At 41.3% G+C, this 26,707-nt stretch overlaps 2 protein-coding genes across 2 annotated transcripts; both read right to left on the reverse strand.

The window, feature by feature from the left end:
• Positions 1-4,761: 4,761 nt before the first annotated feature.
• On the reverse strand, positions 4,762-5,412 carry h2ax (H2A.X variant histone). The gene has a single exon (XM_079214182.1). It carries the CDS (start codon positions 5,404-5,406, stop codon positions 4,978-4,980), a length of 429 nt encoding a protein of 142 aa, XP_079070308.1. The 5' UTR covers positions 5,407-5,412; the 3' UTR covers positions 4,762-4,977.
• A 2,356-nt stretch (positions 5,413-7,768) lies between these two features.
• c2cd2l (c2cd2 like) lies at positions 7,769-24,582 on the reverse strand (the record flags this gene model as incomplete). Its single annotated transcript, XM_079214314.1, has 14 exons — positions 7,769-8,013; positions 8,563-8,776; positions 10,768-10,901; positions 11,326-11,424; positions 11,537-11,708; positions 12,190-12,311; positions 12,512-12,576; positions 13,074-13,206; positions 13,294-13,393; positions 13,537-13,650; positions 14,176-14,286; positions 15,350-15,469; positions 15,649-15,744; positions 24,217-24,582. 14 exons carry the CDS (start codon positions 24,580-24,582, stop codon positions 7,769-7,771), a joined length of 2,091 nt encoding a protein of 696 aa, XP_079070440.1.
• Positions 24,583-26,707: the final 2,125 nt, after the last annotated feature.

The raw sequence follows: 26,707 nt of genomic DNA on the forward strand, positions 1-26,707 counted from the left end.
GTGGATTATAATGATAGGATAGAGACATACTATGTTCCACAGGAAGTGAGCAAACCCATGCGAGCCATTTCTTCAGGCGTCCCACAGGAACAATTTGGCCCACGCAGACACACAGAGAGAGAGAGAGAGTGGGAGAAAGACTCCACTATTGATCTCTCAAGGCTTTTCCCATGTTCAGGGGCCAGAGAGGAGCTGGAGGAAATGAAGCAGATGCTGAGTCACTGAAGAAAATAAAAACAAACAAATAGAGGCAACTAAGTAACCAGATGGACTTGAATGTTCTCAGTGATGTTGTGGAAGTTACAGCAGAGGGGGTGAAAAGTTGCTCAATGAATGTCCTTTTAAATAGCGATTTTTAGATTACATTCTAATAACCATAGAAAATACGATAATACAATAGAGGAAATGGATACTTAACAGTGTCAACCCTAATTAACTAAAACAATATGATATGACAATAAGTGCTCACTCCAATATCTAGTCTTCAAAGGCGTATAAATCATTTAAATTGATGATCATTCTGTTGTGTCTTATTAATTGGAACACATGCATTAACGTAACTTTAAAGTTAAAAAAAAGGTGGTTGAAAAGAGTAAATGTATTATTGGAGTGGAATTTTTGCGGTGGACTTTAACCACATTGGTCTGGACTGTTGAACTGATATCCGGATGGACTAATAATTCATATTCTGTGATTCCTATAGCCAATACTATGACTTATGCAACTCTATTTCCACAACATGGTTGTAAGCCTGAATCGACTAGAGATGTCTCAGCATTCTAACAGGTTATGAGTAAAGTGGAGGCTTGGTGCTAAATGTTTGACCAGGATGCAGTCAAAGAGGTAGAAGCAGCTCACAATCCATGAAGCTGAAGAATGTGTGGAAGTCTGATGAGACACACCTTTCACTTTCCTTCTCGCATTAATTTAAATAACAGGGACTTCTTTGCCCTGAACCCAGGCAGCACTTCCTCTAAGCAGTGCACAAAAGATTGACAGGCCAAAACAGGAGCTTTGCCCTAACCTTAAGATGGAGTTAACCATTTGAATGGTGGAGCTTGTTGTGGCTGGGAGGAATGCTGCATGTGAGACTCACCATGTTTCATGTAATAAAAGACTGATGGGTTGTTGTTATACAGATTAACCTCACCTACAGCAGAGACCCAGATATAGTAGCAGGACATCAGGACATCGTTGAAAAAACAATCTGTTTTGCAGCCAAATATGTGTATCCACATGAATGCCATTTGAATCTCCTGATCACATTCAAATATCATACAATCTCAACAAAACACAAAAAGTACCAACTCACATCATGTGCCAAGTGCTACTATAATAAGGCAAGACCCCAGAATACCCCAAAGAAACAACAGGAAGTTGCTGATATTCCCAAAACCTTTCCTTAGAGTCTCCTATCAAACTGATATATACTCTTTGCAACAACTGTCCACTTGTCCCTCATAATTTATCAGCACACCAAGACAATGCGCATAAGAATAGTTAAGAGTACATATTATCTACATGCAAACAAGTTGTAATCAGAAAGTAAATGCAGAAATGTGTCTCATTAGAAGGTTTTGGGCACTTTAAAGTTAAGAATATACTCACTCAAGCACATCTGCACCTCACACTCCTGTAGGGGAAATACTTCATCGGCCTGTAATTCCACCAAAGTACATTACTGGATGCCTGAGCCCTAAAGACAGCCGGATCTCACACACACGCAGAAAAAAAGTGTCCATTCACACCGAAGGCTGGGTTGGGACCTAAAACCTGCTCTCTTTGTGAAATCAGATAACTTCCACCTGCTCTGACTGCTCTGTACTGTTATAAAAGATAACAAAGATGATAATGAAAGTATGTAAACTCGGTCACGCACAGTGTACAATGACTGAGAGATAACTGGGTCATATTAGGCTGAAAACCCGGAGTGTAAACTGCCACAATAGCCCCATTATCTCTTACTCTCTCCCACTTACTCTGTCTCTCATTGCAGCACGCACACACACGCACACGCAAAAATGTTTGTTTCTCATTACCAGAGTGGGCCGGAAACATCATCTTGTATGTGGGCTGATTCAATCCAAGTTTAAAAACTCCCTCCATGAGGAAAAAGTCCTAGTTCTCTGCTGGAGGATTAAAATACGCTGCCAGTACTTCATTGCTATTGGGAAAGTTTCAAAGAGAAACATTCAGTGCATCCACATACATTTTTCCACCGGGTCCTCCCCTCTTTCCGGCCCTTTTTCTCTTCCCACTTATCATTCCTTTTCACCATTCATTTCAATCTAACATTGCTCTGTGGTTCCCACAGATTTGATCTCTAGACTTTCTCAGTTATACAGGCTCGGTGAACACCTCGTGAAAACTTCCCCTTCAATATCCCTTATTTGGCTTTAAGTAATACTTTTTTTTTTGTTCCATTTGTCATCCCACCAAGCTGAAATTAACCAAGCATAGTAAAAGTCTCAGGGTGAGATCACTTGAAACTCCTGCAGGATTTGATTGCCTTTGTTTGCTCTTTGAGAGAGTGACATTTCACAGTCAACAGTTTCTGTGACTTTAAATGCATACAATTACATAAATACTCTCCAACCACAGAAAAAGAAGAGGTAAACCGAGAAAAACTGAGTATCACTGTGTTTGCTTTGCTTTGTCACAAACAGCTGAGAAGAGCTGGTAAATTTAGAGCCTTTGACCGAGTGCCAGTCAGGAAATTATAGTTTGTGACAGCCAATGGACATTCAAGTTTTTTCCTTTCAGGCTGGAATTTTTAGCTCGGCTGCCGGTGTTGGACACGTCGTCAAGGCCCGAGTAATTGGTTCAGCCTGTCCTGGGCTCAGTTCAACCTTGGTGCGTCATGCAGTTTTTGCCACTAATAAAACAGCCGAAGCAGACAGAAATATCTGCAGGCTCTCCCTGTGGAAAGGTTGAGTGATTGTAGCTGCATATGTCAAAGATGTAATGAGAAAACAAGTAATCCTTTATCGAAGATGCCATTAAAATAACTGTCTCTCTTATGAATCCCACACATATAATTATTAAGTATGACTGTTGGAAGAACTGATGGATTCTCAAGATAGTTTTTCAGATATTTTACTATTTTAACGTCACTGGTGAAGAGTTTGCATCTTTCATTCCCAGCAGGAAAATGTCCATTATTCTATTAATATGGTGAGGGTTCGTGTGTTGAATATCTGTTGGGACCATACGTGCAGTGAGCCGTCTTCAATTGTTATTAAATGGAAACACACGTCACACATAATCCAGATTTTTAGGCATGAAACAATTGACCCCTGGTGGCAAAATCAGGGAAGTGCACCATGATTGTTCTGACATGTCTGATTAAGCTAACTGTACCAGTTACATTTGCAACTCCTGGATATGTTTGTAGTCAGACTTCTGGCAAGGTGTCCAAAGTCATGACTTTTCTTAATGCAACATAGTGTGCATTGTTGACAGGGAGCTTTAAGGGTGGAGTTTTCGGGCAGTGATGGTTATATTTGGCCAAGTGAGGTTTTGGGCCCTGCACTGATCCTTGTGTCGTTAGACCACATCCCTTACTAGACACAATGTGTTAAACTAAATTTCTAAACAATAATTCTTCACTAACACAGAGTTAATGTTGTTTAAATAAAGCGGTAACAAATGGTAATGTATCTTACTCATGACAAGAATGATATAGTGGGACTTTATATGAATGCTTCTATATGACCCTTGTTTAATGTAAATACAAACTTTACCACCTAAAAATCATATACAACCGATCTGGATGGTGGAGTTCAAAATGCAGAGTGTGTTGAGGATTACATTGATTCACAACAGTATGTATGCCTGCTCCATTAGATCCATGTCACTGTGCTCATGTTTGTAAAGTAGACCAGCTGCAGTTTGTTTCTTCATGTGCAACACGGAAACACCTGGAGCTCGATCAGGAAGAACCGTTACTGTTATGCAGGCTTTAACCACACTGATGCACAAACAGTCAGGACATGTTTACCTTAAGACAACCATTTTAACAAATACAATACCAGTGTTTCAAACCAACTTGTCCTACATCTGAAATGGGTTTATACATCGCATACATGCAGTCAGTTGCTTATTAATGTAATTCAAGACAACTGTGCTGCAAGGATTTAAGATATGTTCTTGTTTAAATATTTGTATGTGTCATTTTAGCATTATGGTACTTCTGGAGACTAGTTTAGCGTTTACCAGGTTTAGTTCAGTTGGGAGGGGCAAATTACTGGACCACAGCCTCAGAAAGGACCATCAACAGTTTAAAGATGAAATCTTTCTAAAAGTGTATATTTGTTGGACTGTGCTGGGTTACTTTTAGCGAGGTGCATTTAATAAGATGGCCAGTTCAAGAATCAGAGATTGTTAGACCAGCAGGTCACATCGGGTTCTGCAGTGTAAATCAATCATGCCACGTTTTTCCTAGACCTGCAACGGCCTGCTGAATGATCAACACTAGTGCTGACTAAGTCAACCTACGACACTCAGATGCTCACATTAAAACGGGAAGCGCTCGTGTCCTATTGAGATCTGGTTTCTGCGGAAAAGGTTGACAGGATTCATTTACCGGATACTGACGACTACAACTTTCTCAAGACTAGCATGTAGCTACAGTTAGCCCAACTGATCAACAAATGGCGCGGACCACTTTTGAAAAACAAGCATGTATTAAGCACAACGTTCTTACGACTAGCATGTAGCTACATTTAGCCCAACTGAACAAATGGCGCGGACCACTTTTGAAAAACAACCGTTTATTAAGCACAACTTTCTCAAGACTAGCATGTAGCTACAGTTAGCCCAACTGATCAACAACTGGTGCGGACCACTTTTGTAAGACAAGCGTGTATTAAATAAAAAATAAAGCGAGTGACAAACAAGACAGGGAAGGTTGCTCTTTCGGTGAAGATTGGGTGGCCCTTAAAAGGGCCGTTGGTTTTAAAGTCAAGAGGTAGCAAGCTAATACTCTTGCGACTGAGAGGAGGCCTTCTTTCCCGTCTTGCTGGCGCTCGGGGCGGACTGGCCGGTCTTCTTGGGCAGCAGGACGGCCTGGATGTTGGGCAGCACGCCACCCTGGGCGATGGTCACACCGCCGAGCAGTTTGTTCAGCTCCTCGTCGTTGCGTACGGCCAGCTGCAGGTGACGAGGGATGATGCGGCTCTTCTTGTTGTCTCTGGCGGCGTTTCCTGCCAACTCCAGGATCTCGGCGGTGAGATACTCCAGGACGGCGGCCAGGTACACGGGGGCTCCGGCGCCGACTCTCTGGGCGTAGTTACCCTTGCGGAGGTGACGGTGGACACGGCCCACGGGGAACTGCAGACCGGCGCGTGTGCTGCGGGTCTTGGCCTTAGCGCGGGTCTTACCCCCAGTTTTGCCTCTTCCAGACATATTCTGTTGTCGGGTTTATCTTGCAAAACAAAACGCTGCAATTGAAGAAACAGATAAAAGACTCACAGTCGCACAACCTGGATATAAACCCTCAGATTTGTCCCGCCCTAAGACGTGATTGGCTCTTGGCGTGAACCTAGTTAGAAGTGATTGGCTGTGTTAGATCAGAAGGACAGGAAGTCAATGACTATTGGTGTATCTGGTCTGGTCCTAAACCAATCACGATGGGCCCAAAGGGACGAATGCGATTGGCTGTTGTCCCTGCTTGTTGCGAGCGGTCATCTGTAAAGGGGCGGACATTAAAGACCAATGGAGTATCTTCCCTCCTGCTTGAAGTGTTTTGGCGCCTTATACAGTATGCAGTATGCAGTAAAGCAAATCTAATACAGAAAATTTAAACATTGGTTGTAACTTGTAAATAATCAGATAATTTAAACATGTGGGGATAGGTTGCTTGTGAGAATAAGGAAACCATTTAAAGAGACATTGAAACTCATACACTCATGAGCAGATATAACAACAGGCCAGTTGTGTGAGGTTATTTGTCTCGCTTTTAGGAAAGTGTACAGAAGTAACATCCTCTATATAGGAACAGAGTCTTGAGATTTAAAAAAATATATATGTTACCTCTGGGAAAAAATAATAAGATAGCCAGAAGTAATCTAGGGATGCTCCAAAAATAATTTATTTGCAATAAATTAAACATTTCAAATACAACAACGGAAGATTCAAGATATTTTTTTCATACATATCTTAATTGTGCAGGATCCACCTCTGTGATGTCTTCTAATAGCTGTTTTCATTTTATTAATGCAAATAACACGGGAAACTCTATCAAAATCCTTTAATTTTTATTGTTTTTAAATCCCATAATCAATGCAGTCGGTTAAAATATTTGTAGATTTTCTCTGACAAAGCTCAAACGGACAAAAACGTATGTACATTTGTACCTACTGGTTCTGTTCGCTTTTGGTACAGTGGGTTTCCTCATATCTCTAGTTGCAGTTTCATTTCTAGCCCTGAGTATATCAACTCCAACGAGCACCTTGTCGTAAACGTTGACAATTGTTGCTCACAATGCCTCAGCAGCTGAGCATCTCTGAAACCTTCCCAGAGACCGCAAAGTTCCATTTTTACAATTTAAACTGCAGAGCGGTTGCAATATTGTCACTCATGTGAGACCTACATTTATTCTAAAAGAAATGCCTTGTTATATACAATCTATGAGAAATGCATTATGATAATTCTCCTGAATATTTATACAGAATAGGTTTTGTTATATCAGCATTACCTGCAAACGATTTTGCCTGCTACCCATGCAAGGCATTTTGCACTATATCATATGGTCCTGCTGCACAATAATGATAGTTATTGCAATATTGAAATGTCCACATGAGCATCAACTGAAGTCTCCATAATGTGCGTGGATAATGTGATGCACTTTATTAGAGTCAACAGGGGCCACAAGGAGAGCAAGACCTGTTTTTGTGTGTTTTTTTGTATAAAAAAAGTTTAAACTTATTGCCTGGCTTGAAGAGCCTGCGAGAGATCCTGGCTGGTTGTAGTTTCAAAAGCAAACTGAAATGCATTATGATATTCCACAGAAAGTACCTTTATAAAATAAAAAGTACGATAAATATATAAACTTTTCTTTTTCTTATATAAGATACAACAGTGAACAACATTTGAAAACCAATACATTAGCAATTATGAATGGACTGCTAGATTGTTGTCAACTTACTTAACTATGTGTTTAAAATGACATTTGTATGGAAAAACACACAGCAATGTCTCTATATTACAGTGTAATGCAATTATGATGACTTGTTTTTTGGGTGTAAAATAAATAGCACTTGTTTCATGAGAACCACATAATAATAAATTACCGTTATACAACCAAGGAATTTTACATGTGCTGTTTTAAAAACAGTCCAAAGTGTACCAATAGTATCATACTGGCATCTTATAACAGTTAATAGTTTAAGAGCAATTCCACCATCTGTCACAATCAAACACTCCCACTATAGTTTGTGTTCAAACCGGGCACAAGACATTTCATTGTGATTATTACCTTCTCTTCGAGCAGCAGATTTCTCCTAGAAAGAAATAGATCTCATAATCACATTTTAGTGATGTGATTAAACATGACTTCTCTCCTGAAGGTGCAGTCATTTCTCTCCAGAGTAAAGCCCTCCTAGAGGTATCCTCCTTTCAAAATGTAGAGGTGAAACCCCGCCTGCGGTGTTCAGCCTATCAAAGACTGGACTCTTGTAAGGTTTAGCTGTTCTTCTCACAGTAATAACAGAGGCCTTTAAACAACACTTAAGTCAGGATGACCCATGTTCGACCCGAACAAGAATAATCAGTTATCCAGGGAGCTCGGTCCTCCATTGGTAGCTTTGTCTTTCGATTTGCCTGATGATCGGAAAGAGAAGCGCTTGATGAGACGCCGGGAGAAGCTGCCGGACTTTTTACGGCTGATGTTAGTGGCAGCAGCAAAGTTATTGCCCATGTTGGAGATGTCTTCATGGGATTGGCTGAGGCAGGACTCCTTCTCTCGATGTCTTCTGCGGAACAACAGCTTCGTCCCACTCTGTAGGAAGCCCACTAGAGAAAGCACAGGGAATACGTCACTGTCAATCCATAACTACAGTATTGGGGCCTTGTTGAATAACACTAACCAATCACTACTACTTTTAGGAATGGATTCACTGATTTCATGAGATAGCTCTCTTATCAAGTTGATATTCAAATAGAATTCGGCACTGATCCATTTAAAACCACTTTGCTCTGGTTGCATGCATGCTGCAGCATGACCTCTAGAGGGCAGTAGAGTCTCTCATGTTATATAACCCAAAAATTAATTAATGCATTATGCTCATTTTAAGTTTTGATGTGATGTAAGGCTATAAAAGATTTGCATGTGAAATAAACTGTTCATTTTCATATAATAACAGTGAGCTTTGACAATAAACACTTATTTTACATGGACAAAGGGAATCAAAGTCCATTCCTCAAGCGAAGTGGTAACATGCAATTAAACAATCTGCAAAAACAATATTTGAATGGCTGAATATTGTGTTTGCACTTACCATAAAACACTACTGATCCATGTTAGTGGAAACTGAACCTCTGAAACTATGACGAATGTGTTACCTTTATGGTCCTTGAGGCTGCGGGTTTCCAAGGCGCCAGTGGAACCGGTATCTGATTCCACATCGTCCACCGAGGGACGCTCCGACACGTCGGAGGGTGTTGTTTCATCTGGGTCCTGATGTTGCCCCACCCCGTAATGGTTGCCATGCATGGCTGCGTCCATGGCTGCAGCGTAGCCGCTCGATAACGCACAGTTATCTTCTGAGAGTGGAACCTGCTGAGTGTTAGGATATTGAATCAAATTATTTCCTTCAAGAAATGGGAGTGTGTACTTATTGGAAATGTACCCTGAAAAGACAAACACTTATAACATGCCACATTCTTACAACTTTCATGGCACTGGCACGTTCCAGTGGATTTTGTGAAAGTTTCAGTGGAGCTTCTTGCACTGTATACATTTCTAGAGTCTTTAATTCTCCTATAATGTGGAACAATGAGGGGCTGTGACTGTGGATTCAATTGAGAACAAACTAATTCTGCCCGGCTCCATGTCATTATATTTTACATTCCTGAAAGGTGGTATTCAGAGCATTAATATAGCAGCAAGCAACTATTTTCAATGTAAAGATATAGTGCTGTAATGTCTACCTGAGCAGGGAATGAAGTTGTTGTCCCCCTATGTGTAGTGTTTTCCCAGCTTCTCTGTGCTTTGATTACAAAGGCAGGCCAGCCCATGGGTATTTGAGTGCATGTGAGTCTCTCTGTTGTGATCCCCGTAGCTCATGCAGGGCTCCCAATCTTTTCTAGAGATCTTTTCAGCAGACATTTTCAGCTCGTATGACAGACAGGATCATGCCATTCACTATTATTTTCCTATTTTCATTTGTCATTTAATTTATTTGAACAGGGACCATACACATCAATCAACCCAGGTGTAAATGTGTCGGTCTTAGCTAAGGCTAAATTCCAACCGTAGTCCCTGTGGCCAGATATAACAAGCCATCACTAAAGGAAATAAATGGTCATAACAAAAACATCATAAAAAGCAATACACATACAGGTTACGATCAGATATATAAATAGGCCTCATCATAAAATCATAAAAACATCATGAAGATCAATAAACATACACACATTTTGTACACACAATCATTGAGGAGGGAGTCACGATTCATGCTCACACACCTGCTTGCTAATAAGCCGGTTCTTCAGGCTGTGTTTAAAAGAGGGATATGTTCTGCTAGTGCGGATATGCAGAGGCAGGGCATTCCAGAGGTGTCCTGCTTGCTTTTACTGAGAATGCAGACTGGCTAATGGAACTTTTCCTAAAGGGGATGATACAGTCACCTCTCTCCACATATCTAGTTTGTCTACCACTCTGCGTGTTTCGTTTGATAAATTCACCAAGTGGGGGAGGAGCCATATCATGAAGGACTTTAAAAACAAGACACATATAGGAGAATTTAGGGATGTTACCCCAGCTCAGGAGACTGTGTTTACTTGGAATTGCACAGTGGTGATAACTCCTGGGCTTTTTATCAAGTATTTTAAGAGCCTGCTTATGAAGGAATTTAATTGATTTTAGAGTTGTGCTGGTGGCTTGAGCCCAGCTGGTTAGGCAATAAGTCAAATATGGGATGATCATTGCATTAAAGTACAGCTTTGCAGTATCTTGACCATTGTATCGGTGAGTTTAAGTGCAGCCTGTTCTTTGCTTTTTGCATGGACATAAATCACTGTGTCATCAGCGTACATTTGAATATCACATCCCTTACAAACACTGGGGAGGTCATTTATATACAAGCTGAATAATAATGGTCCCAAAATCGAATCCTGAGGGACACCCACTTCGTATCCTAGCGTAGGCGATACAGCCTCACCCACTCTAACACACTGGGTTCTTCCCTCAAGGTAGGACTTCATCAGTGCTAGCGATTCAGCTGAGAAGTTGAAATGTGACATTTTCTTAATCAGGATATTGTGGTTAACAGTGTCGAAAGCCTTCCTGAGGTCAGGAAACACTGCTCCAACTATCAGTTGAAGTCTGGTTTAAAAGATGTGCTGTCTATGACTGTAACTAATCTATAAAACTATCTTTAGGTGCTTGCTGTTTGGTAAATCATCAAAAAACTAAACAAAGTTGAAATATTGTTTTCATTTACAAAAATAGCTGTGCAGGTAACTAACATGCACAATCTCACTAAAATCAGTTACTCTATAAAATTCAACAATCCACTACATTTGACACAGTTTCAATTCCCTGACCTTTGACACGCCCGAGATGATCAGCGTGCTCCTCTTTGTTGGCGTCTTCCGTGCTACTTTGGAGGCGGACTCCGTCAGCTGCCGAATGGCCGTCTCTGCAACAGGATCCAGGCCATTAGAGAGGCGGATGCTCTCTGAGCAATAAAAACATGTAAATCAGCACTATATTAGTAAACTGCATAAAAGTGTATAAAAAGGTGAACATTATTGAACATATTTTTTATTGCAGTGCAAGTATATTTGAAAATGTACGGTTTATATACACAAAAAGTTCATCATTGTACAATAAAATCCTATATGTAGTTAGATCTATCAAACATTATCTATCGTGTTTATAATACTTTTTTGCTCTTTGCTTTGTACAAGCAAGTGGTTTTTCTGTGTAAATCTGTTGTAAAACTAAATTAAGGTTTTTGAACAAGAGCTCCTACACCGAGAGTGCATGATGTGTACTGCAAATTGCATTCCTCTCATCTTGTGTTACAACGCAGCTTGCTGCTTATCCTACTTTGCATTTGTTATGTAAAACAACATCTGGCCTTTCAGTCTACAACTCACTGCTGAGGTTGGGGCTGGTGCTGCTTCTGCCATCTGACAGGATGGTGGGTTTCTTCTCAGTCACCTCCACTTTGGACGGCGAGCACAAAGGGGATTCACCTAAAAGGCATCACAAATATGTTATGTTATTGTTAGTATCATCAAAACATTCTTCCATATCTTATTGTACACCTTCCCTGGCACAATGTAATACTTCATTCTGTGCATATACCTGGACTGTGGTCCAGTTTCAGTCGAGACTGGACGGTCGTGACAGTGGTGACGATGGTTCCATCTGGCATGATGGTTCGGTCCACGTCGACTTTCTTGGTGGGGGTGAGTGAGGAACGAAGTGGTAAAGCATGGTGGACGCTGCGGGGCTCCTCTGTTTCCACATACAGCAGCTGGAGGATTAAGAATAATCTTCAATTAGCTAATACAGCGTGAAGTGGGGGTGGGCACTCTATTAATGAGGTGGGCATTTAAACTGACATCTGGACTCGCAGGGTACATTTCAGATGACTTATCAGTGTAGGCACAACAGGTTGCATGAGAGGTACAGGAAAACAGGAAGTGTACCAATATGAAATGTTAGCCTGCAGAGATAAAGCAATATGAAGAACGCAAGAAGGGAAAAAAAGGCAACAAGTTGGCAGGTGAAAAGGTCCGAAGAGATCTGAGAAAGCAATCAAAGGCATGACAATGGACTATGTATCAGCTGTTACACAACAGCCCCTCTCCTTTTGTGGTGAAGCTTTGTTTCAGTCCAGCTTGCTTGACGTTAGATAATAACATGTGATGTAACTGTACACTTCAAAGCATGAGAATGGCTTTGAAAGAGCTTTTCATAATTTTCACAGAAATGAGCTGCATCTTGTTTCTCACCTCTGCTGTGACGGTAGCGTTGGGTGCCAGGCCGTGCCCGGGGCTTACTGACAGTGTATGGTGTCCAGTGGGAACTTTGCACCGGAGGTCCAACGCAATGCAGGCGTGGCCGGGCAGGAATTCTATCCAGATTTAAAACAAAAGGAAAGCCGTTCCTTCTCTGTAGTTCTGAGGCCATAATGGGAGCATCTCCTGACATTAAAGTGAGCCTGCCAGCAGGGCATTTTAGTCATGGAGATCTTGCTTAAGCAGTCTAAACATTCCTGCTGATCATGTTCCTGAGACGCAGCCAATACTAAATTGCTATCGTGCAATGCCTTACGTTCCCTTTTGCCGTTGCGCTCCAGAAGTCTGACTCTCAGCTCTTTGGTTTCTAGGCCCAGCTCCCTTCAACACAAAGGAAACAACTGTGTTAGAATCCAAGTAGAGCCCCACTATGCAAACAGGGGGACTTCTTCCTCAAGCTGATTTTTCCTGAAAACTTCAAATCTTAAATAATGTTCTATAACATTAATATTTCTGCCTATATAAGCAACAGTCAAATGATGTAATAAATGTATTAATAAAGTGAATCTGCTTCATCATTGGTGGGTGTGGTTTGATCAGATTTGATTGGCAGTGACAGTAACAACCCACCAACTGTCATTAGATTCTGATTAAAATGTTGCTAAATCCTGATTGGTGCAAATAATGAGACATCACCCACTTCAAATCAGCAAAAACAGCAGAGAAATAAAGAAACAAAAACAGAAAACTCTCATGTGACATAACTAAAACTGTTCTAGCTGATTGAGAGAATACATTTTCAGAGCCTTTAACGTTGCTATGGATGTACACACTCATGACTCATTAAATGCAGTTAGGCGTCATGGCTGCCATCTTACAGAGTGATTTCTTCACTCCATTCCAGTGGGATGTTGGGGTTGCTGGGCACAGACAGGAAGCATGTTGACCTCTCTGTGGAGGGTTGGTCCAGGCTCAGGACACAGCACAGCTCCCCTGATCTAGACCACTGACCTGCATACAGAAAGACAGACAGTGAGACCTCGGCTATCTGCAGGAAGCCGGGCGGAAATGATCTGACGCTGGAGGAAAATGTCTGACCTTTACTTAAGGTCGTCCTGAGCTGCCGGAGCAGTAGTCGTTTCACCAGGACACTCTGGGATACAGAGTTTAATCTCACTGATAGATGGTCCATGGGAGCCTGGGAAAAAGTGGGAAAAGAGTGCAGAGTACAGGTTCTATCCTTCAGTATCCAGTCATAGCAATGTATTTATTAAAGAAGAAAAAAGATCCTTGTTATTTTCTCTTATTGCTACGAAGGTAGCACAAAACATGTTTTTTCACCAGAGGACTGGGTGCACAAGTCTTGAGGTTGAGGACCATGGCCGGCTGAGTGCTGAACAGAGTATCCTCTATCAGTCCCTCAATCATGTCCAGGTCTGCCGACCCCTCAGTGCCCTGAGATGAAAAGGAAGCAGCGGATTATTCTCTGATGATACACCAAAGCATGACAGGTCAACAAACTCAACTAAAGACAAAACTGGGGCTTTTAATACATTTGAATGCCTGATATTATCTTACTTAATAATATATAATAACATGCAAGGCTATTAATGATAATAAACAAAAAATATCCAAGTGCTTTAATATTAAAGCCATTTAGTTTGTTCTAGAAGCAGCTTTGAGGGATTGAACCGTTCCCAATTTGTCATGCTTACATTCGGCTTGACTACAAGGACAATTGTCCGGCATACCTAATGGTTATTATATATATAATAATCAGTGGGTGTCCCTAACAACTGCCTTTGGTAGTAGTGACCTTCCTGCTTAATATATGTTTTTAATGTTACTTTACTGGTGGAAAAGCATTTTGAATGTATGCAACCTAGTTTGTAAACCGTAAACCGGTTGAGAAACGAGGCCTCTGCTGACTACATGAGACAGATATATCATATTAATAGTATCAGTATCTGAAATTCTCACTTGTCTCTGCAGCTTGCAAGGAGACACGCTCAAAGTAAATGATGGCTGCTTAGAAAGAGTCCAGGACATTAGCAGACCCTCGTCCTCCACCTCCTCCAGGCACACCACCACCTGACGGAGACAGACAGCAGGTTAACCGGCATGCTTACGTTAAAGAGTAATATATTAAATGATGTAGCATTTTCTCATTAATATATAATTAACACACTATTTAATTTAGATGATTTAGTAAAACAGGATTGGCAGTCTCTGCCAGCATATAATAAAACAATAGGTAACATTTGTAAGCAGCGAACAAGCAGAAAACGTTTTATTCCCACAAATAAAGGTTTCTCATAATGATAGATGGTGAAAGGAGTCACGCACATTTGGAAAATCACATGAGTCTACTCTGCAAGTAAAATTTGTTTTTTTGCTTTAACTTTTCATTATTAAGTGAACATTGATTGGACAATATAATGGCTAGAGAATAATGACATAAGCTTTGCTTTCACTGTCCTTTTCTGTCTCCTACCGTGACCTGGGAAAATTAAGGTTCCATTTACAGTCGTGGAAAACAAAATGCAGTGTGTCCTGTGCAGTATTGCCAACTCTTTTCCAAAAGAGCTAAAATTCAGCAGATGACGTCTTACTTCAATTTGCATAATGCCAACGTCACGGTGAATTCATTTGCATAAAGATTAGCGGTTGTGTCGGCTGCAGCGACAGTGCAAGAGGAGAGGGAGAGACCCTGTGATGTTGGCAGAATAACTAGACACTGTTTACTCTGAGCAGCATTGGGAATGAATTACAATGTCATATATTTTAATACATTTCATGGCTTTTCCCTGATGGTCTGAATTTTTTTTTAAATGTGTTGCTTGTAGTAGCCTCTGAAGAAAAAAGTAAAGCAATCTAGTTGCTCTCAAAGACAGAAAGCAACAGGACTAATGAGAAATGGGTACTTAGTTGTGTTAAATACTCGCACTACTGAAATAAGCGAGGCTATTGATGGTCAGAAACAGTAAAATATACGAAGACTCTTTATTTAATGACAATGACAGTGATGGCGGGATTACACGTGATCCTTCACATTTGAATAATGATGCAAATGATGTTCTGAGATTTTCATTTGTTTGGGAGGCCAGCCCTCAAATGTACAAATTGCAAACATCTATGTGGTATGCTTTGGTACCTCTGCCACCATTGGTGCTATAGTGATCTGATAGGTCTCCATAGAAATGGCAGCTGGTGACTGTTGAGTGACCGTCACAGGAAACGTCACTGTGTCCACCCAGCATTTACAGTGTAAAACCTGTAAAACAAGAATAGGCTGTAAAAGGAAAATACAGAAATGGTGGAAAAACAGTCATGTTTTGACACTGACATGTCAATTTTTGTCATGTATGGCCCCAAATAGAATACATTGGGTGACTGGCTAAATAAGTTAATTAATTACAACTGTAATTAACAGAAACTACTAAGATTACGTACCATCCGATGTGCCGATTGGTCAGTGCAGGTCACACTATCTATTGTAGAGGCAGCAGTTAACTGGAGACTGCTGTCAAAAGTGATCTGGATGGAGCTCTGGGAAAGACAGAGGAAGAGAACAAATGTCCTAAATATTACATAAGAGAAAGAGGAGCGACACTCAGAAAGGACTCTGTGCTGCACTGGCAAGGCCTTTATTGTAGCTGGTAAGCAGTTTGTCACCATCCTTATGGATCTTTACATAATTAGTATGCAAATAAATTAACTGCTGCATTTCATGAATTTTAAGCACGTTTGGAATCAGTAGAACTCTGTAGTTCATTGATCTTTGCTCAGAGTGATTGAACTCACATATGGTACTGATCACCTCGTCCACATGCTGATCACACAATGCTTCCGTTTCCCTCCCACAGGAACCTCATAAGCTTGGCATGACACTGTGATTATTTCCTCGTGCCAGTGGTTCAGAGTGTGTGACAATGTGAAGTCTCGTACGTAATATGTACATTAATGAATAAACAGACTCTTGTAAGGTGCTATAATGTGTACATGCCAACAGACACGAGGCTATTGTATCGACCATGCATGGCAAAACATAACTGTGGTTAAAGCCTAGGAAGCTCTGTGGATCTGTGCACTCAGATGAACAGTGCCTGAAGATACTGGCAAAACAAATGACAACATATGTTTGACCAAAGGGTGTTCAAGTTAATATGAGCTTCTGTCATCACGCAGAACTTGTAGATTGCCCCTATTGATCAGCCTGCCTTAGCCTCTCAACAGTATCCATTATGAAGACTGCATCAGTCAATGCTTAGTCATGCTTACAGCAAGGCAGCTTTCACTGTTGGACTTGGTAGACACCCCCGAACAAAAGGTATTAGTATCTCAGTTGTAAGAAAAGAGTCACCAGAACGGCGGCAACACCAGTGGCCTACTATCACTGTGTGTGTGTGTGTGTGTGTGTGTGTGTGTGTGTGTGTGTGTGTGTGTGTGTGTGTGTGTGTGTGTGTGTGTGTGTGTGTGTGTGTGTGAGCCAGAGAATCTGTTCCATTAGATGGCTTTCACTGGCTTGAGAGATGCAAGTGAGAGAAAACAAATCCTCTATTGTCAGGGCATATGTTCCTCTAGGTCCAAGTCCAATCTCCATCAAACACAGCAGTAGAGGCGGGGTAGAAGTGGGAGTATGATGTAACAAAGTTTGTGGTGTGTGTGTGCGTGTCTGTGTGTGTGTGTGTGTGCGGGCGTGTTTGTGTATGTGTCTGTGTCAGTGTTTCAGCAAGAAGGGCAGGAAGGGCAGGAAGCCAAATGCGATGCTGCAAGCTTACGTAGGTTCCCTGCACCAGCACTGCAGCCACATGACCAGAGCGTACAACCGGCTGTGTTTACTTCGGTTGGCTGGAGCTTCTAAAACTGCTCAGTCACCCAACCGTTCATTACATCCAAAGTGCAGAACGAATATGATGTGGTAAACCCATTAATCACATGATCCTGATTGTGTGTGGCTCACAGATCGACATTACTAAAAGGTTTGTGCCACTGGCATCTTTTCAATGAAGCAAATTGGAGTCAGTACAATGTTGTGAGCAAATACTCCTAAATGTCAGGGTGTTTTTGGGACACTCACATTCCGCAGTAATGAGCATGATGAGAACAAAATAGTGTTACATTTTGAGATTTGCATTTTTGCCTTTATTAGTTATCCGATAGTGTAGACATAAACATGACATATGGGGGGAGAGTGTGTGGGGTATGACCCTAAATGATGTATTCAATGTATGTGATTATAAATATGTATACATACTTTTTATATACAGTTTATGACATGCACGAATGTCTGCTACCCTTATTTGGTACACATCCCCACTAGACCACCAGATGCTCCCCTGTGTTGCCCTGTTTTTGCAATTTTCAAGCTTAAATCCAAATCACAATTCATGACAAGCCACTGCGTATTTACAGCACAGATTTGTGTTTTTCTTTATGTAAAACAAAAGGGCAACTTTATTTTATTTTTTCAAATTACTCCAGGACACACAGCAGCAGAGGCTTGCAAATATGTGTCAGTCAGAATATTGCGTGCCTGAGAGAAGGTTGGGTCAGTTGTTGTTTCTACTGATATACTTTTAAAATCCCTTTCTATAATCCAAGCATCTTACATTTGGGTGTTTATCAAAGTGGCAGTTTAACATTATTAAGCATACATGCTTGGGAATTAGAATGGCAGCCATCACCCAGTTTTAAGGTCTGTTCAGGAGCCTGAAATTAAATATGGTTGGACATTTTTCAATATGATCTACTCATTTGGTAAAGCCTTGCATACTAAACCGGTTTATGTTATTGTGAGTTCACTCAGATATTTAGCATCCATTGGCTTTTTAAGTAGCCATCTGGTGCTCTCTGGTGTTGTGCATCCTCCTGGCAGAGGCTACAGAGCTAATTTTGTAATGGAAAGGGTAGAGCTAGCAGCATAACCTCTGATTTGTCCTTGTGAAACACCACTGTTCAAGTGTGTGTGTGTGTGTGTGTGTGTGTGTGTGTGTGTGTGTGTGTGTGTGTGTGTGTGTGTATGTGTATGTGTGTGTGTGTGTGTGAGGTGTTTCTGGAAAGAGACCGTTCCTGAGGACATCCATGGTGTCACTTCAGGTTTGTCAGAGTCACCCCCTCTCGGTTCGCCTGGCTGAACGCCTCTGAAAAGCATGTGGGTCAACCAGAAATACACCCCTTATACCCCGTAGCTTTTGTTGACCCTCATCTTCCTTTCCTGCCTAGTATTTCAGTACCGTGTATCACAGGTTCAGACTCCAAAGGGGTACAAACTTCGTGGTCTCCGAAATAGCTATTTACAGTAAATCAGCTTACATTCATGTTCTGCAATGTTAGCATGCTAACGTTCTAAACTGATTTGGTGACGTGGTAAACATCACCTGCTCCTCAATATCAGCATGTTTGCAGTCTCGTTGTGAGCATGCTAACATTAGCATGTGAATTTCCAATTTACAAAATAATATTACTGCAGAATAATGCATAAAGTATGTCACCACTTTAAATGGTGCATCAAAGGAGCCACCTTCAATGTAGAGCAATGTCTGCAACAGAAAGATTGTAAAAATTTAAGGAAATGTTGTGTTGTTAAAATAGAACTTTCTGTGAGTGACGTTAGTTTCTTAAACTGTCATTTGCAAATGAGTGCTTAACGTTCCCTGTTGTACTTGAGCATAATCACACAGCATTAATCATCTACCGGCAGCTTACAGACAGAGAGGGAAGAAGTGAACTGTGGCCTCGAGATAATCACCAGGCTCTTCATAATTGCAGATCTTGAATGGACAGGGAGCTTCCTTCCCTGCAGATGCACACTCGTAGGCTCTATTAGTCCTCCTCTACCGCCCACTGAACCCGGTGACAATGGCTTGACATCCTCTGTCAGCTGCAGAAGCACAAACTGATCTGCTGGTCTGAAGAGGCCAACCAGTTCAGTCCTTCAAGCCTCCTCCACGAAAATAATCGGGCCGGAGACATCTGAATAGCTCCATATCAAGTCTGTTTGCCAAGGCAAGATTATATCCAGAGGCTTCCACAGTAATACTTCAGTAGAGAAACATTTTCTCTGAAACAACTGAGCCGTGAAACAAGCTGCATCATGGGTTTACTATCCAAAAAGTGCAGGAGCTGCTTTTTATGCTGCTGAACAGATTTAGGTGTCTATAATCTCTCTGTTTAAATGGCTCATGTTTGAGTGGAACCACGGTGTGCAAACCAAGCTTGTTAACCTTTGAACGCATACAGCTAAAGCAGAAATATGCTGAATTTGACTTTAAAACGTTTTTACGGGTATACAAGTAAATCTAGTGAACTATCGTGACTCCATGGAAAATCATGTGTTTTTTTGTTAATGAAGCATGTAGGCATCCTTCTATTAACATTGGGGGGAGGGGACTTGACATGTGTGCCAAATTGCGACGAACCCATCTCCCCCAAGCAATTGTCTCCGCTCGTCTATATCTTTAAAAAAGCATTTACCGGCTCCTCAGTCTGTACAAATTCATAATATTTCCTCTCAGAATTGAAATCGCGGCGATGAAAACACAAATATCTTGGCTAAATTTCTCCAAAGCAGAAGCTGAATGTGGCACTGCCACGAACACCATGTCTTAAACCAAATTATGCTTTGACTCATTTGCTGCTGTTTTCTATATTTATGTAACAACCCCCCAACCGTCCTGTCAGGATTTAGCCCCCCAAAGCATTTTTTTGTCTTGTCCTGCTGTTTTGAATACTGGAATTTGGGAGTCAGGGTCAGCTCTCCCGTCAGGACGGAGTGTCGTCATACAGCATTCTGATGACGCTCAACATCAGTGTCACAACACGTTTTGAGAGTTCTTGGCGTATGCCGCTCTCTGCTGTAGTGAGCAGAACATAGACGGGGACAGCCAAACCAGGCATTTGAAATTACAGTTATTCAAAACTACAGACAGCGACCCACTGACACTTGAAATCTTTATAATAAGATTGATAGAAGAGAGGTAAAGCTTCATGAATACCAAACACCCACAGAAGCATTAACAATGAAAGCAAGAAACCTTCCTTTCCTGACTGCTTCTATAATATCCATCCTGTTGATCCCTATTACTGTGAACAGCTACACTCAGAGTGACTAGAAAGTCATTCGGGCAGAAAACCCAGATCCTGAAATTATTATAATTTTTCACAATGATCCCAAGAGATTGAAAACATGATGTGTATAACTCTACAGATAATGGTGATATAACAAAATAAGATCCAGGAAGTCATTCATTGCCTATTCTTTGAGCCAGTCAGAAGTCTTAGCATTGCCTAACCTATGGAAAGCCAGAGAGGCCAAAAACACGGCCTTATACTTAAAAAGATTTGAAATGCATAACTATGATGGTATAAACAATATCACTCACTAATTGTCAGCAAGAAAGTATTACCCAGCATGCTCAACCTTTCATCACTTAATCCATTTGTCAGAACAGTTGCTGATTAATTTCCTGTCAATCAATTCAGCTCTACATGTTATGGAAGGCACAGATGGATATTTGTATCATGGAAAGTTTTGGAATGTAATTTTTCTGCTGCAGTGTTTCAAGTCTTTATTATTTTTCGTCTCACAAGGTGTTGACTAAAAGCAGAAGGAGAACAAATTCGTATCAGAAAAATAAATCCACTCTAATGCTTGACCAAGTCAGGTCTGCAGGGGAAAGGTTTTCGCTGAAAGTTGTTTGATGCGCCAACTTTCCAGGCGGGCTGATTCAACTTGCCTTTATTTGGATGAATTTCAACATAATTATTTAAAGGCCTCTGTCAGCATCAATCTTAAATGCTGCAGAAGTACTTAGGTTAATGCTATAAAGGATTTGCGTGCTAATCCCTACATGATGATACTGAAGCCGTATCTTGGTGCTGTGTTCCTGCGGAGAAGCTCATGTTTTGCCGGATGTAGAAACATAATCAGGAAATGCAAGTTGGAGGAGAACGTGAGTCTTCAGGATTATATTTTGGGCCGGCTGCTCTCGTATCTTTTTTCAAGGTGGCATGGCAACATGCCTGGCAGGTGCTTATTGTGTGTGAGAGGTGAAGAATGTGATGTGACTAGCTTGTGACCACTTAATACTTGCAATATCTCCACCCCCCAGCAGGTTTTTCTAGGCCGTCTTCTTAGTGAGAAGGTGAAACACCAGAACAACAAACCAAGTTACAACGGTGTGTGTAAAAAGCACAGACCAAAGGACATTATAAGGTTAATGTATAATGTTACAACTTAATAATGAACGCTATGGAGGCCCAACATGTGACCTTTAAGTTACAAGAAAAGGATAGTGACTTTAATCACGAGGCCACACTGGCTCTTAGACAGACTCCTGCAGGGATATCTATTCAACATGTTTGTGATTTGTTATCTTCATATCAAGTTCAAGGTTTCATTAACATCCTCATAAATGATTTTCATATGGCCCAGACACATTTAGAATAACAGATTGCTGCACGCAGACACAATGATGAGCAGATATTTTATTGTGATGAGTGGAAGCTATCGGGAAGCTTTCGCTCACACTCTTGATTCACAAACCAAACACCACATGGACAGACAGACATCCAGTGCTTGTCTCTGTCTCCTTCATCCACCACTGACGCATTTACTCAGTCTGGAGAATGATCTTAGTATAAACATGATATACTTCATCACTGCCGGGCAAAAGCCTTGTATCTACTGGGTTTGTTAAGCATTCCAAAAGCCTGAAGGTCATACAGTCATCATAGATTAATCCCATGGAGGAGCATGAAGGCATGGTGGCTCTTACGTACAAAAATATCCATAGCATCCTTCCTTTTTGATAATACATCCCCTTCAAATTTCTTTACTAAGCCTTTCTTGTGTGCTTAGTTCTGCCAAACGGCTATTCAATTACTAATTATATCCCAAACAGAGGAGCAGTGCTATGAGCAACTAGCAACTAGGTTGTGTTGTAATTTATTTCTCACCTGGAAACCTCATTATTCTAACTCTCATTAAACACTTCAAAGTTCACCCAAGGTTCACTCCAGTAATGTGGAGCTTCTCGGTAATGGAGAGCACAGAAGGTCACAATGGATCAACTAATTAGGCCGTTGTAATATAACTTAGCTGGCACGCTCCAATTTATCGCCACATATCAAAGGGAAGCAGTTCCAAAGAATCCCACTGTTCTCCCCACTGACCTCATATTACCAGCACAGGAACACATACTAACACTTTGATGAAAACAGGGACAGCTGGATTAATGTTGCATACCACGACATATGTGGTATGCAGAGAAAATGCATGCAGAACCTCAAACTATGAAGGATTCACATGAAGAAGTGCTCTAGCTTTAGCAGCTTTTACAGTATATTAGAGCTGTGTATCCTCCCCATAGGTGACAGTGTGCCCTTCAAACAAACAAATAAAGGCAGAGTTTGGCATTTTGTGAAATTTGCTTTTACTCTCTTATGTTCAATTTTAGGCTAGAGCCAGCAGGCGGTTAGCTTAGCTTAGCATAAAGACTGGAAAAGAAGGGAAACAGCTAGCCCGGCTACTTCCAAAGGTTAAAAGAAATACGCCACCAGCACCTCTAAAGCAATTTCCCAAAATGCCGAAGTATTTCTCAAAGATTTACATGTGTTACTGAGCTGAGTGATTTTCATTGAAATCATAATCATAATGACTATATTTCCAATATACATATACATCACAATATGCCAAATGTACGAAAAATCACATGTCTAGTTATTACATTTTAGTGTTATGTACTAAATCAGATAAAACACAACACATATTATTCAAATCTGAATTAACAAGTTGCTCTAAATCCTTAATTGATGGCCACATCATGGTCACATCATTACGATACACTACTAATGAATGTTTGTTAAATTATATTATGGCCCAAACATAATAACTAGTATTCTGATGTGAGCTACAATGTCATCGTTTTGTTTTGTTTTACTCCTGTCTGTTGTATATTCGTTAGCAGAGTAAAAAAGACTGATTTGAGCAAGATGGACTTACTTCAAATCTGAGTGCTAAAACAAGCGTAGAGAGTATCTTTCTAAACAAGCAGTGGCCTATTAATTGCATTGTTAGGCTCAGCACCAAGTATAATTTTTTCCCAAACCAACGTACAACACTTGCACTGTCACTGAATGAGCCTTTCTCCAAAGTGTTCACTTGAACATTTGAGGGAGGCTTTCAATCAGCCATGTTGAGGTGACCCATATGAATCAGAATCGAGTGCTGTTTGTTGTGCACGTTCGCTCTGTGGATTGATCTGACCCCTTTTTAGCTCCCCGCCAACTCAAATTCAAAACACACAGAATTTCTAAGTGGGGGGGTGTAGAGGATCCATCTCCTCTCTTGGTGCTTCACAGCAAACATCTGACTGTGTCAGACTTTGAGTCACGCAGATCAAAGAACTATTTGAAAGGAGAAAGACCTTTAGAAACGTGCTATAAGCCTCTAATATGTGCCAGACTAACAACTGTCTGTAGTACTCACCACACTGAATCCAATATGTATGTGTGAAGCAGATACCAACTGCAGTTTTAACACAATTTGAGTAACTTTAGGTTGTGAGTTGCAGGAAAGGCCGGCCAAATAATTCTTCTGTCTTGAGCAGCAACCTAGATTTTGAATCTTCCCACTATGATCGAACGCATCAATTTCCCCCGACAGGACGAGGTATCCGACTATTTTTATGAAGAGTGGGTGTTCACTCCGTGGCTACGCTGACTGGTCTTGCCTCTCAGCTCTTATGTGCATTGATTCAGAGCTGTTACGCAACGCTCAGCCCCCCATCCTCTTACCGATTAGACACTCCGACACCTCCACCTCCCTGCCCACACACACTTCCAGCTCACATGGGCACACCAACTGCATAGCCCTTGCTTAACTATTTATGCCCCTGCTTAGTGGAGTAACCTCAGGCCTGCTCCTTTACACACTGCCATTATGTTTATTCAGCTCTCATTTGCAATATGATTTGTGCTACATCTCCCCCTATTCATGGTTTAAAAATAACAACTTACCCCATGCCTGCAGGCTTGCTCATTCAGAGCTTTGACCCAGGTCCTCTGCCAGTGCTCCCTGAAGGACTTGAAGGAGAACAGGGAGGTCAACACGCCTTTAACCCCGGCCTCGGGCATGGGTCCTCCATCCCGACCCGAGCGGAGCTTCAGCAGGAATCCCCACACACCTTCAGCCAGGATCTTGTGAGGCTGTGTGAGGGGAAGCAGCTGCCAGGCTGGTCCTCTGCTGTCCTGCTTGGGTGTCTTCCTGGATCTCCACAGACGCAGTACAGACAGCAAGTACGGAAACAGCCATCCCAGCACAATGAGCAAGGATGTGAAAAAGAGACCCACCAGACACAGCCAGCCCAACTCCTGCAGTTCCATCACCGCCTCCTGGAGCCTCTCATATTACCAGTTCCAGATGGAAATATCAGTACTGTCAGTCAGAGCAGATCAGCTCCCTGTAGCCTGCGAGTGGCAGCAAAAGATAGTCAGGCATCTTGATTCAAAGGGTAACGTTATAATAAACCAAAATAAGAGGCTGCACCGACATTGTGGCTATGACCGCTTTATTTTGAATTTGCTTGTTTTTAGATCACGTAAAAAAAAAAAGATCACGTGTGTGTATATGAAGCAGAAACCCGTGTACTAAAACGTTACGTTGCGTATCTTAGATATCAGAGAATAAATCGTGCATTATCAAAGAGGACGATGCAGCGCTCGTTAGCGGACAAAACTCGGATAACAAACCGTGGCTCCTCAACAACCTACCGTTTAACTCAAACAGTCCGAGCTGCAGGCTGCAGGGAATCGAACGCAATGCATTGGTAACATGAGGCTGGCTTCAAGGCGATATGCATCCAAATGGGTTTGTCCCATCTCCGAGTCATAAGCGAACTGGTACCTCTCTGCTGTCATGCATCGATTCAAAATGAAGCCCTCTGATCTCTATTGGTGCATTACAGATATCAGTGGGTTTCAATTCTCCGCCGGTTGTACTCTCCTGCCTCTGTCACCTCTCTTCAATGATGATATGACAAAGAGCAGCAGTGGCCCACAGGTGGCGCTGCAGGAGAGGATCGCAAAGGCAAAAAGGATGTGAAAGGCAGAGCCTTCAGAATAAAAGCAGAAAACGTTCAACTTAATTTTCAAATGTTTCTCTTTTTTCCACCCATCCCACAAGTATTGGTTACCTACAATATACAATATCAACTGGCTTCTGTATTATCACACAATGTATCATCACAATCAAATAATCACGTGGTCAATAATCCAAAATATGTTTTTACAAAATAAAACTGGGGCCAGGTGGTTAGACTATTTCGGACCCCCAAAAAAGTAGGCTCGTTCGAGATGAGCCAGTTCTGCGCAGAATCGATCGGCGGCGATCGGCGCGCAATGCATGCCGGTTAGATTTGTGTCCGACTTGGTCCCGACTTGCTCTGACGTCATGCACACGTGGTCAACGATACTCTCACGAGACCAAGCCGGCTGTCGATTTCAGAGTCAGTCGCCCGCAGTTGCTCTCAAACGACTGCTTGGCCCAGTGCATGATGGGAAACGCCTGGCTCTTGCCACATCAGAGAGCTGATTGGCTCTTAGATCTGACAGCAAACACCACTTGTTGTAGAAAATCCTTATTTTATGTGTAGTTGTAATACTTAACCCTTGATTATTGACTATTCGTCTCATGTTTAATCTAAAAACACATCTTGTGTGGTTGATAATACAAAATCGTATTTTCATAACACATATCTAAACCAGTAGTAATGTATTTCACAGGCAGACATAAAAATACCAAAGAATGCAGCTACACAGTCATTTCTACATATATATATATATATATATATATATATATATATATATATATATATATATATATTTATAAACACATATAATAAATCCAAACGCGATCTGTAAACTACAAGTAAACAAAAGTTCGGAACTAACAGGAAGTATTTTTTTCCGTGACTTCCTGTGTATACTTTGAAGGCAGCTGACAACTGTCCGACTTGATTGCAGTTTTTTGTCAACGCCTCCTGCTGCGGCTCGCCTGGATTCCAGGCGAGGCGCAGCTCTAACGAACGAGCCTATTAGACAAAAAACTGCAATCAAGTCGGACAGTTGTCAGCTGTCAGCTGTGTATACGCAGGAAGTCACAGAAAAAAGTACTTCCTGTTAGTTCCGAACTTTTGTTTACTTGTAGTTTACAGATCACGTTTGGATTTATTATATGTGTTTATAAATATATATTTATGTAAAAATGTGTGTATAGCTGCATCCTTTGATCTTTTGATGTCTGCCTGTGAAATACATTACTCGTAGTTTTGATGTGTGTTGTATAAATACAATTTTGTATTATCAACCACACAAGATGTGTTTTTAGATCAAACATGAGACTAATAGTCAAGAATCCATTGTTAAGTATTCCAACTACACATAAAATACGAATTTTCTACAACACGTGGTGTTTGCTGTCAGATCTAAGAGCCAATCAGCTCTCTGATGT

Source organism: Taurulus bubalis (assembly GCF_910589615.1).
Source record: "Taurulus bubalis genome assembly, chromosome: 2".
Taxonomy (NCBI): Eukaryota; Metazoa; Chordata; class Actinopteri; order Perciformes; family Cottidae; genus Taurulus; species Taurulus bubalis.

What these genes read in the sequence shown, in the direction of transcription:
- h2ax (XM_079214182.1), bottom strand. Translation starts at nt 5,406, where the DNA reads ATGTCTGGAAGAGGCAAAACTGGGGGTAAGACCCGCGCTAAGGCCAAG.